Source organism: Mustela lutreola, chromosome 7, assembly GCF_030435805.1.
Source record: "Mustela lutreola isolate mMusLut2 chromosome 7, mMusLut2.pri, whole genome shotgun sequence".
Taxonomy (NCBI): Eukaryota; Metazoa; Chordata; class Mammalia; order Carnivora; family Mustelidae; genus Mustela; species Mustela lutreola.
Window position 1 is genome coordinate 79921370 of NC_081296.1, and position 13094 is coordinate 79934463.

Consider the following 13094-nt stretch of genomic DNA (forward strand, 5'->3'; position numbering starts at 1 on the left):
AGCCTGAGAATGTGACTTGCCAGCCCCACAGAGCCTTGCTCTTGCCCATCACTGGCATCTGGACTCAGACCTGGGTTGGGGCAAAGAGGGAAATGAGCATCTCCTAACTTGGGTTCTTTTGGCCCACAGATATCACGGACCCTGACCCTGCTGTGTACCAGCTGAGAAGCCCTAAATCCAGTAACATCTCTGTCTGCCTGTTCACCGATTTTGATTCTGAAACCAATGAGGAGCAAGCCCCAGAGTCCACGATGATCAGGCTAAAAAGTACCGTCCTGGACATGTGGTCGATGAATTCCAAGAGCAATGGGGCCCTGGCCTGGAGCACCAGCACTGATTTTAAATGCAATGAGACCTTCCGTGAGGACTTCTACTCCAGCTCAGGTGAGAGCAGACTCCGTGCCTGTGCCAGCCGAAGCTTCCCACTCGGGAGATGCCTGGTTCTTCCCCTAAAAGCTGCTCTGATGGGTGGTCTCGGCCTCATCCACTGTCAGCGAAGCCCCTCCACTCCTGTGACTGAGCACCAGGGAGCTCCATCCTGGCATGTCCCAGGATGTCCTAGGCAAAGAGGGGATGGGGAGAAGGTGGTAGGAAAGGCACTGGCTTCTCACCTGCCCCGAATTTCCACCTCCCTGCCTCTGCTCAGGCCGTTTGCCCCCTCACTGCCCCATCTAATGCCTTTCTCCGAGATACCTCCCCTTGGTTCTGTCTCTCTGCCAAAGAGCCAACCTCAGCCAGTCATTCATTCACTCCAGCCAGAGGCTGGAGTGAAGGAGTAAGTCAGTCAGATGAGGGGTCTGCCCTAAGCAAGCTCCACTACAGTTGGGGGAGGCCATCCATCAGCAAGCAGAAATCTAGAGAACTTCGAATTGTAACATGTGCTTTAACTTGGGGATGGAGGAAGCAGCCAACTTAGGGACAGAGTCTGGGCAGGGCTCTCTGGGGAAATGCTAGGTGAGATGAGGTTAAAGGAGAAGAAGGGGGCAACTGTGCCAAGGGTAGACGGGGAGCCTGTGGAGGGCTGACACAGGGGCACAGCAAGGAAGGGGAAGAACAGCAGGCCAGGAGATGGACCAAGTAGGGAAGGGCCTCATCACAGGGCCTGCTAGGTCACGAGAGGGCAGCCACCCTCCTAAGTCCAATGAGGAGCTATTGATTGGTTTTAAGTAGGAGAATGACATCCAATTTACTTTTTTAAAAGAGCACTCCAAGTGGAAAATGGGTTGTAGGAGCCAAGAGTGGAAGCAGAAAGGAAGCCATTGCCACAGACAGATAACGGGGGCCTGGACAGGGGGAGTAAGGGAGTTGAGTGGCCAATACGATTTCAGATTCAAAGGGAGAACCAGGCAGGGCTGCAAAGGAAAGAGGAGAGCCAGGAAGGCGGCTGGATTTCCTGCCCAAGCCGCTGAGTCGATGAGAGTGCCATCCACTGAGATGGTAACAACAAAGGAACAAATCTGAAGTGACTCCATGGGACACAGGAGGGCATCTATACCCCTCATGGCACTTTGTCACTGTGTGTGTCTTACTGCCTCTTTCAGACTCCAGACTAGAACCTACCCAAGGGCAGGATCTGTGTCTGATGGTTCCTCGTGGCCTTGTGTTGGGTGACAGGTCCTTTGCACAAGCAGCGTTTGTGAAGTGAATGTAGTAGTCCCCAGAAGCCAGGGCCCTCCCAGCGGGTGTCCATAGGCAACAAGTCCCTTCCAAATCTCTCCAGGAGAGCACATGGAAAACCTGTAGACAGAGGCTCATCTGCCCAAATCCTAGAAGGTCTGGCATGGGAGAGTCAGCTCACTCAACTCTAAGAAAATGTCTTTGTTTCTCCTTTTAGACTTTTCCTGTAATGCCACTTTGATAGAGAAAAACTTCGAAACAGGTAAGAGAGGGATCTAACCCAGCTTCAAGATGTACCCACAATCACCCGGACTAGATAGGAGAGGCGGGAAGGGATATATGGATCTGGAATGACATTAGGAAGAACGGGAATATTCTTGAATCCCCAGGCTCCTCTCACCATCTCTAATGTGCTTTCCCCCTCTGAGGACTTTCAGGATGAGTCTCTAGTTTCCTAGAACCCCATGACTCACTCCTAGGTCTCTGGAGAACCAATGAGAGCTTCTCGGTGGCCCAGCGGTGACATTTCCAACTGGCTTGTGCAGGGCCCTGAACTCACCAGCTCCTCCTGAGGGCGTGTTCCCTCTGTGCCAGTAGCTGGGCTTCTGCCTTCTTTCAAGAAAAGCAGCAGGATTCCTGTAGGCAGAATCTTGTCTCTCAGGATCCCCACCACTCCCGGCCACCTGCCCTGGGCCCATCCATTTCCATCTGAGTTGTTTTCACTGAATGGTCCCTCTTGGGGTTCAGGCGCCTGCTAGTCACCCGGGGACCCAGACCCAGGGGGTTACAGTGAGTTCTGAGCCCTGCCCCAGCCCCATTCTTGAGGGAGACAGACATAAAATAAGGATTGAGTGCAGCTCGTGTTTTCCTTTGAAAAGAATGATACAAATAGGATTAGGAAGGAATACACATGCCAATAACCTCTTGTTTGGCAGATATGAACCTAAACTTCTACAACCTGCTCATGATCGGGCTGCGTGTCATCCTCCTGAAAGTGGCTGGGTTTAACCTGTTCATGACACTGCAGCTGTGGTCTCGCTGAGGTGAGCGGGCATCTCAGGTGGGAGGGAGGGCTGTGAGGGTCTCCAAGCTCGGAAAGCAAACCTCCCCCCAGGACTTGCTTTTAGGTCCTATAGTGGGGCCCACCAAACCCCTGCTCTTTCTCTGGTTAGGGGTTACTATTGTAAATAACAGTGGCCTGGAACATTGGTAGGACTCCTCAAGGGACAAGAGGCACTTCTGCTGAGCCATGCCTCCCCTATAAATTATGAAGAATAGCTGTTATTCTCCTCATTTTGGAAAGAAAGACATTGAGGCCAAGTCACAGCAAAGGCCAGCCACTAATGAGTGGAAAAACATGAGAAACTCAGGACCCAGATTCGTTTACACCCCTGCCTTCCACATACTCCTTTCAATGCAAAACCTACAGGGGCCCCCAATTCCTTTCCTCATGTCCTCTGCCCCCAGTACGACGCAAAGACGTTATATGCCTCTTATGCCCTAACCCTAGCTCTCTCCCCGTATCCCTGTCATCCTACTGACAAGTGCCTCCTGTTCCACCACCATCAACAGAAAGTCCAGTGTCCGTTCGCTCCTAGAACTCTACAAATGGAGGCATCTCTATCCACATCCCTAACTGCCCCTGACTCTGTCTCCTCGGTAGTCAGCCCTAACCACTGTGCTTCCTCCACCCAGGTCACCAAGAACATGAGAGCGCCTGGCACTCCCTCGCTCCTGGCTCCCCAGCGTACCTCTTCCCTCTCTTCAAGCAGAGAGGCAGACTGTCTGCTCCCCTGAACAGATAAGAAGGCTCCCTCTGCCTCTCTGTCCCCACTGGCAATGGCCACCAGCTGGATCCCACCAGATACTCACCATCAAGGTGCTGAAGAGCTGCCAAACCCTGCCTCTGCCCCCTCGGTTCCCTCATTGCTGCTTGTCACCACTGGACGCTCACAGCAAAGTCAGGGGGCTGCTGCGGAGAGACTCCCTGTCCCTCCCGAGACTGCCTCTTACATCCCCTGTCCCCTATCCTCTGGGCGAGGAACCCCCAGTGGGTCCTCCTGGGCTCTAGCTCCCAGAGAAGGTTGTGAGGAGTCCGTTTTTTAAAATAATGTTCATAAATATGTATACCCTTTTCCCCAAGATGTGGGGGAAATTATTACAGAGACCCTGCTGTGCTGTGTATCTGAGCAGCGTTGTATATCCTGCTACCCTTGACTTCATTAAAGACAATTTGGAAGAGCCCAAATGTGCTCCTGTTTGACTGGGTTTGGTCAGGGTCACGTATGCTCAGCTTGCTATTGATCCCTGACTGGGCAGAAAGAAACCAAGGCGTTTGTCCTGATGTTGCTCAGGGTGCCTAATTCAACAAGCTGCTGAAGTCAATCTCATCCTGGAACAACCTCTAAAAAAATTCCACTTAGAAGGCTGAGCTGGGGGAGGCGGGGTGGGGGGCAGGCAAACCCACTTAATAGTTGAGGTCCCTGCTCTTCTGTCTTCCTGCCGCACCACTGGGCCACCCATAGTAGGAGGCCCATGCCCATGACTGATCAGGACTGGCCGTGGAAATCTGGCAGGCAGGGACCACACAGCAAGCATCCCCCAAATGCCACCCACTGTCTCCTGCCCTCCGGGACCATTTCCTTTCAGACTGGATTCTCACTGAAACCGGGCATGGCCCCTACAGATTCATGGCTGGGGACCACCCACCAGTCCACTGCCTGGGTCCCACCCCAATGCCACAACTTTGGGGTGTCTGGTCTAAGAGCAGGGAAAGGGAGTGAAGATTAGCCAGACTTTCTACTTCCTCCCTCCCCCCCAGCCTAGATATAAGAAATGAATCCTCTTTCCTCAAGCTCAGGAACTTTCCCAAGGAGGGTGTGTGTATGTCTTAAGCTTTTAGCAAGAGGACAGAAGGTAGGGCTCCCCAGGGTCCGCGGTATTCTTCTGGGCCTGAGTGCCCTTCTGAGATGCAGCCATCCTCCTCACAATTACTGCCATCAAGCCCAAGGCTTATGGATTCCCAGGGGGAAGGGAGGGTCCTATCCCCAAACACCTCTATGGTTCACACTTGTGGCTCCAACCACATCAGCCGGATATATGCAAGTCCTTCCAGCTACAAGTCAGGCCTGCTGCTTTTCACAGGGATCAAGCCCCCAGCTCAACAGGGGACTTGGGCATAGTACGGAGGGGCTTCCATAATTTCCAGGGTCACCGCCTATAAAATATCCTCTAGGACTGGGAAGCTGCCTCCAGCTCCACAGGCCTCTGACTCTGTAGCCTCTGTGGAGGAGGACGGTCACAGAATCTGCAGTTCTCACTGAGTCCCCTCACCTGCAGCCTAAATCCAAGTCCCTTTAAAGATCACAAAAAGGGACAGCCACAGAGGTCACCCCATCATCACGGGTCCCTCTCACACACAGCAGGACAGGTACCACCTTCCCAAAGGTAAGGTTCTGCCTCATCGCCCTGACAAGATTCCAGAGATCCCGCCATTGGGAATTTCTTTTAATTAAAGTATTCTCCTCTCCCGATTCAATGAACATGCCCCTGGGAGGGTTAATAGAGCAAGCCTTTATCAACCCTTAAAAACCTAAGGCAGATTAGTTGATCTTTTTGTTTCCTCCTAAAGTAGTAATTCACTCTGGTCTGTATACAAAAGACCCCGGTGGTCGGCGAGGCAGCTCTACTCCTGAGAGTTGGCAGCAAAGATGCTGAGCCTGAGGGGGACATGGGTGCTTAGAGCAGGGGACAGGAGCAAGGACCCTGGGAGGCAGTGGAGGGGCTAAAGACAGATCCCTCCGAGAACCTGGGAGGAGGCCAGGGGAGTCTGTGGAATCTTGCCATCCCAGGGCCCTCAGTTGTCAGGGCCCTGAAGTCATGGACCCCTAAGGCCACCCAAGGACCTATGAGGTGACAGGCAGTGGCTAGGGACCCACCCAGACCCACGAAGGGAGCAAGGGTTCCTCCTTCCCCGCCCAGCCCTAGCCAAGCCTCAGGCACATAGGAGGCCATCTGGAAAGCAGGGTCGACACACCCCTGAGACATTTCCATCTCAAACCAGGGCTTCTCGATCCCAGCAAGAACCTTCCCTCAAATCTAAGGCCATTAAGCCTAAAGCCAATTAGAGCCGAGTGAGAGGGCAGACCAGGAGCAAGTGGGTGTGCTAAGGGGGGTGATAAGGACACTCCACTCCTCTGTATCCACTCTGTTCTCACCTCTGGCCCCAGGCCCCACCTAAGGTGTCCGGGGGAATTAAAATACCCTTGCAATCCCAGACCAAGAGTTTCTGTGCCCCTTAGGAGGTCAGCACAGGGCCTAGGGGTCACTGCAGCAGAGCCCCTCAGGGCACTTAGGGACCAAGGCACTGCTCAGCCTGGAAGGAAGAGGCTGCTGAAGAAACCCGGTTACACCATCATCACATCCATACGAAGGCCCAGCCCTGGAGAACCCCAGGCCCCATGAATAGAGACCAGCCTCGAGGAGATAAGACCTCTGTCCCACTAGGGAATGTGTCACCAAGGCCAGCTGTAGAATGGATTTGTCTGGACAGATACCCAACTGCCCAAAGAGCTTAATTAAACACAGGCCAGCTCTGGAGGCAAAAGAATGAACCAAATGACTTCTCACAACCCCCGTTCTAAGATTCTAGAAGATTCTCTGACACTTCACCCAGAGACCTGGCCCCTCGCCAGTGTAACTGGAATAACTGTCCCCTCAAGAGAAGAGGGCTGGGGTGCCTGGGTGGCTTCGAGGGTTAAGGCTCTGCCTTCAGCTCAGGTCATGATCTCAGGGTCATGAGATCGAGCCCCGCATTGGGCTCTCTGCTTAGCAGGGAGCCTGCTTCCCCCTCTCTATTCACCTGCCTCTCTGCCTACTTGTGATCGCTGTCTGTGTGTTAAATAAATAAAAATCATTAAAAAAAAAAAAAAAAAAAGAGAGAGAGAGAGAGAGAGAAAGAGAAGAGGGCTAATCAAGGATGTGCTTCAGGAACACCCTAAAGTGGGATGGGGTCTTCAACTCCAACAGAGTGACCCCCTCTGCTATGACCCACCATTGGAGGGGCAGCCACATGAGTCTTGAAGGATTATTTATCTTCTTGGTTTGACCATTAAAATCCCACTCCCCTGGGTCACATGGAAAGCCTTAACAGATATCACCGTAGTTACCACATAGTATCTTGGCAAGAAAGTCCACTCAACTCTGCACTCCTCGGGATGGCCAATGTATCTTGTTCATCACTGGGTCCACAACACCTAGCCCCATGGCTGGCACGCCACAGATGCTTAATAGACACTTAACTAGCAAATGAACAAATAAATACTTAGTGCCATTAGGCACTGGGAAGGAAGCCAGGTTGGTGGGGGCCGTGGGGGCAACATAAGAGAAAGGAAAAGAGAGATGAATAGAGGAGTCGGCTGGGTGAGCTGCTATTTCATGATTTTGCCAAAAGCTAAGAGTAACCTGTCAAGAACTATCAGGGAAAGAAAAACCTGACTGATGGCCCACTGGCCAGTGAAGCCCCCAGGTAGGCAATCATCCGACAGAGTCTGGAGGATGTGGGAGGTGCCAGGGAGGCAGAACTTGGGTTACTGCCCAACTATTCCAAGACCAGGGGCCGAAGGTCACATTACGGGGACAACCTCACTTTACCCACATGTCCTATCTTAAAAGCGCTTCTGCAGACTACTTCCTCAGCCAGGGTGTGGGACAGAGAGCTCCTGAGGGTGGACCTGGGGAGCAGCCAGATGGGGCCCGTGCGGTCACTCTGTTAAAAAGCACACTGACCCCTGAGGACTTTGTGGAAGGCCACCTGATTTCCACACTTCGTTTCACCCAGACACATGCATGCAGAAGGTTTCCTCTGAGCATCACAAGGAGAGCTGTATTTTGAAATTAATAAACAGGTCAGACACTGAGTCAGTAGCCAGAAGTAGGACAGGAAGTGGAAAAAGTCTCCCACTTCCCGCCAGGTGTCTGGGGGCTCAGGGCCTCCCCTCCCCATTTCCATGACGTCATGGTGGCCCCAAAGGGCAAATGGGGCACCTTTGAAGCTCTCCCGCAGAAGCCACATCCTCTGCGAAGAGGAGTTAAAAATACTAAGTTCGAGATAGCATCGCCCCAGGCCACGTGCCTGGGCCAGGCTGGCTGGGCCGTTACACCGCCACCGACCGCAGGTGCGACAGGAAGAGGGGGAGCTAAGAGGGCTGGCAGGCACCCAGCGGCGCTCGGGGGAGGTGCCGCATGCCCCGCTGCACAGAAGCCTCCCCGCCTCCGCCCCTGCTCTGAACCGAGCCCTAAGATCAAACCTTGACCACACCTGTTTATAAATATTTGCTTAATACGGGGCAGGACTTCAAAAGCTTCCGTCCAGCCCACCTTCCCCCGAGGTCTAATAGGGGCCACATATGCTTGGGCTGGCTGGTTCTCCGAGGAAGACCCTTACTTCAGGACGCGGCTGAAGTGCCGGGTGACGGTCCTGACAGACATCTGCCTCTCGGAGACCAGGAGACCAGGAGCCCAGGACCCAGGAGCCCAAGAGGCAAGGAAGGGTCCGCGAATTCAGACCAGAACCCAAGAGACGGAAAACGCGCCGAGTTTGCACGTCCCGCTCAGTGGTAGTATCCCCCGCCGCCCAGCTGGGGGCAGCAGCGCTCCACCAAAAAAAAAAAAAAAAAAAAAAAAAAAAAAGGCCTCTTCCCTTAGTCCGTTTCTTCTGGGGAAGGAAAGCCCCCAGAACTTGGGGAAATCTCCTTCAGAGGAAGATAAAAGGGCAGATGACTTTCCTTCCGCGAACGGAGCCTTCGCCAGGCGCTGCACGGGGCTCCAGAGCTTTGGTGATCCTCGCACCTCCCATAGAGGGTAGTGGGGCCCGGGTCAGGCCCCGCAAGCAGCAGGGGGCACCACCCGCCAACATCATCAGGCTCACCCACACAAAGTGCTGAAGGGGAGGACAGGGTCGGGGGAGCTAGGGGGAGCCTTAGGAGAGAAGTGTGCATTCAGAATGGAGAGCCTGGGCTGGCACCCAGGGTCCTCTGCTGGTACCCAGGGTCCTCTGCTGCCCTGGCCTTGTGCCCCTGGGCAGGTCACTAACCGCCTGAAGCCTGTTTCCCAATGAGATCAGTGCTCTCTCCTAGGGTAGTTTAAGAACCAGGACTTTCTTTCACGTTGCATTCCTGCCACGTGCCAGGCCCTGTGCCAGGTTCTGGGATTGCCTCTATACAACTGGATGATTCCACACAGATGAAGTTCAAGTTTAGGCAAAACTAATCACCCGTGATAGAAATGAGAACGGTGGGGTAAAAGGATTGACTGGAAGAGTGCATGAGGGGTTTTAGGGTGATGAAAATTACCTATCTCGATCTGGGTGATCGTTATGTGGGTGTACACTCATGTCAAAATGCATCAAAATGGACATCTAAGGCTTATGCATTTTACTGTATGTAAATTTGATCTCAATAAAGTACTGTTCCTATTAAATACAGTCTTGGTCCTTAAGGAGTTAACAGTCCAGTATGTGGGCATGAAAGATAAGCATCTATTACTATACTTGTATGATGGAGGTTTCGGTTATCAGATTTGGGGGACGAGTCCTCAGCAGGAGTCAGGAGAACCAGTGGTTATCTGTAAGTATCTCACCTCCCTCCTCACTAATCTTCAACATTTGAGTCCCAATTTTTCATCAATCATGTGGATAAAATATAAAGTTGCCCACCCGCTTCTTGATGCCAAAGGGATAAGGGTGTACAAGCTTAGTAAACACACATGTTCAGAGAAATAGCTGAGAAGAGGGACTGTGAGCCCGCATGCTGACTGTCAGGGTGGCCCACCACGCTGACCGAGACCAGCCCCTGGCCAGCTCCAGGCTCCCAGGCCCCACTAGTGTATGCTGTTTCCCACAGCAGCGAACCCTCTCCCTTCACCATGGCCCCAGGAACTTCTCACTACACCAGCAGGCATGTTTTCTTGCTCCCTCCCTGGCTCCCAGCTTCCAGGAGAGCTTGAGGGAGAGCCTGCCAGAGACAATGGCAAGGCTGCGGTCCAGTTTCTGACAACAGACACCACTCCTAGCCTCAGAGCACTCTAGGGCTCCCCACTCACCCACCCCAAATACTTTTGGTTCTTATCTCCCCTCTCACCTTCTGGGGCCTATCTGCCCTCAGAAAGGTCACCAGGAGGCCCCGCAGAACACAAGGTCTAAAAGCATAAGGCAGACCTCTGCAGCACCCTCCCATGGGCTAGCTTCTCCGGGTGGCCATCTTCTTGCAGGCCAGAACACCCTAGGGGGCTCCGGGGGGCTTTCACCACCTTTGGGAAGAGCCTGGTCTTCCTGTTTGCTCTGGAAATGGGAGCATGTTTCCATTCCAGAGGCAGTAGTGTCCATGGGAGAGATCCCCCCCCTTTCAAAAATCCCAATAACGGAGAAGAGAGTGCCCATCCACCCTTTCCCTGAACCACCCAAACACAATCCAGCCAAGGAGGAGAAAAGAAAATATTAGGGGAAACACCCATAAATGCAAGACAAGGCTGGCAGGACTTAAGAGAATTTAAGTAGATGAATGCGGTTTAGAGTGGTGAGCAACTGTCTCCATTTCATGCTTCCAGCCTTGATCGGGGGAAACTGGGTTAACCTTAAAAAGGACGTCTCTCCAACGGAGACCTCAAGACACTATTTTTAGCAAGCTCAAGGGTGTCCTCACTTCTCCTGGCTCACCCGTTATTCCAGTGATTTACCAAGCAACATGGTGGGGCAGCATCCTTATCTAGAATCTTTCTGCACACTGGCCTCTTCTGACACCAAAGCAAACATTATCTCCTCTGATCTTTATGGTAAACCCAAGCAGGAGGCAGAGTACATCTCCCCCTTTCACAAGGGAGGAAGCAGGTAAAGTAGCTTGATTGCAATCACAGAGCACTAGGCCCGCAGCAGCACTAAACTCAAACCCCCTAGTTTTGCACAAAGCACTGTGGATGCCCGGTACCACCTGGTTCCAGATGCTGTCATCAGAAAGAGTGGGAAAGGCCTGGGGTCCCTGGACTTCCCCAAGGCCTGTCTTGTATTCTGCCTGGATGTCCCTCCCTCTACTGGGGCTGTTTGCTCCTACTTGATCCCCACTTTAGGACTGGACTAGAAGGCAAAGCAGAGGCCTGCACCTTTAGTTAGTCCCCTGAGGCAATACTATTCTGCACGTGCAGACTCCACAACTCATTCATATGGCAACACGAGTTAGCACAGTGATAACCAGGCTAGCAGGGCCCTCAGCTCTCTCAAGGGTCAGATCTCAGCCTAAATGTCACCATCTCAGAGAGGGCTTTCCTGACCACTGCTTCTCAGGAGCTCCCTCCCCAGCTCCCTTTACAACCACAGCAGTCTGTTGATTTCCTCCACTCCCCCATAGAACAAGATTCTATTTGTGTTCACCTGGCTCTCCCCAGCTAGGACTTACGGCTGAGAAAGGGAGGCACCTGGTCTCTTCTGATCACCTCTGTTTCGTACCTGACACAGAGGAGACATTCAGATATTTTTTAACTAAATAATGGAGTCATAGAAAGAAGGCACTCTCCCTCCAGATGTGTCTTACTAAGTAATAGCCTGAAACTAGATTGGGGGAAAATGTTGCTAATTGTTGAAGCTGAGTGTTGGGCATCTGGGAGTTTATTTTACTAGTCTTGTGTGTGTGTGTGAGAGAGAGAGAGAGAACATTTCAATAATAAAAAGTTAAAAGCAAAGCAGTTCATCCCAGTTATTTTAAAAAGCAGAGCAAGCCTGAACAGCTAACCCAATGAGGACTCCTAGCAAAGTCTCTTCTCCTCTAGGGAAAGAGGAAGGCCCACCCGGGCCACAGTAGTCCCGAGGCCCAAAGCTGAGGAAGAAAAATCAGTATGTGAGAATGGTCCTCAGCATTTCTGATCACTGCCACGAGAGTAGTGACACATTTGTGGAACAATTATATTAACAAGGTACTCTCACATACATTTTGCTCGGACGTATGAAGTAGTATTATCCCTGTGCTTACTATTTTATTATTTCTCACAGCCAAAGCCTAATCCAAATGCTTTGGAATAAGACGGAAATAAGATTCAGACCGTAACCCTTGCAAACTGAATTTCCGTTTCCTCCTCTGTAAAGGACCACCACCTCCCCTCCTCATGGGATTTATAGGGAAACATAAACGGCAGGAGACCACTTCATGGAAGACACAAGGCAGACACTGAGTGCTAGCCTCACTCACTTCTGGACAGTAAGGGCCATGTCTTATCTTTTATAATTCCGTGCACTGCGGAGTGCAGTACTTAGGTGCCTATTATTCACTAAGGGTTTTTTTTTTTTAAGATTTTATTTGAGAGAGAGAGCATAAGCGGTGGTGAGGGGCAGAGTAAGAGGGCGAAGCAGACTCCCTGAGGGGCAGGGAGGCCCAAGCAGGGCTGATCCCAGAACCCCAGGCTCAGAGGCAGAGGCTTAACACTGAGCCACCCAGGCCACCCCTATTTACTAAATTTTAGGGGCACAGAAGGTCAATACAGACAATAAATGCCAGAACGGATTCTTAAATCAACACTCGTCAATCAAGCAAAATGCTTTGCAAAACGCTTTCTGCAACACCAGGCTGCCGGGGGCAGGGGCTGGAAAATATACCTCTTTTTCATCCCATTGACAGAAGTTTTGCAGTACGTTTGGACCCTCTTATTAACACAATGTAACCAAATAAAATGTGTTTTATTTTGCTCTTCAGGAGCTTCCTCCCACTCTTTTCTCATCTCCTCATCTAAGAAGCCTTGTTCTGGGAATTGCTGCCTTCCCTCACAGGAGAGATCCATTTTTGGTGTTTGATAAATTTTTAAAAAATTAAACGTAGTTACAAAGTCATATAGCACTCAGCTTTCGTCTAGACACTCCAAGCCTCTGGTAACTGGCCAGTGCTAGCTCTCTTGAGCCTCCACAACCAGGGAACAGGCCTCTATGACCTCGCTGCATATTTTCCAACCATCATAACAGAAGTATTTTGAAGCCTGAGATGAAAGGGTATGATCAAAGAGGCCACAGGTATAAGCTTCTAAGAGAAGAAAACACAAGAGATGGTTTCCACGTGACAGGGTACAGGAAATGTGTGGGCAGAAGGTGCTCCGGGCTGGACTTCCCACGGCTGCAGAGAATGGCAGGGAACAGACTATGTACAGTGGTTGTGGCAAATGACTTCCGGCCCCACAAAAGCGCACAGAAAATAAAAATAAACCCACCTCATAAAGGGTGTTGAGCTAGAGGCAGCAGGAAATGCTGCTACTCTGTATACCATAGTACTCAATACCCACTCGTTCCACAGGCTGTATCGAGCACCCATGTGGAAGGTCCATGGAGAGGCAGCATTACAACACAGATGGTGGGTATTCAGAAAGGTCCAGAGAAAGGAAGAGGCATCTTATGAACAGATGAACTATTCTGGCTCAGTGCCTCTCATCTACCATGTCTTTAGCTACTT

General features: G+C 51.6%; 1 gene segment (V, D, J or C); it reads left to right on the forward strand.

The window, feature by feature from the left end:
• Window positions 1–3865, forward strand: part of LOC131836321 (T-cell receptor alpha chain constant-like) — a 384129-nt gene extending 380264 nt beyond the window's left edge. The window contains 4 exon segments of the C gene segment in view: window positions 130–384; window positions 1835–1879; window positions 2553–2660; window positions 3313–3865. Coding sequence covers window positions 130–384; window positions 1835–1879; window positions 2553–2659 — 407 coding nt within the window.
• The last annotated feature ends 9229 nt before the right edge of the window (window positions 3866–13094 follow it).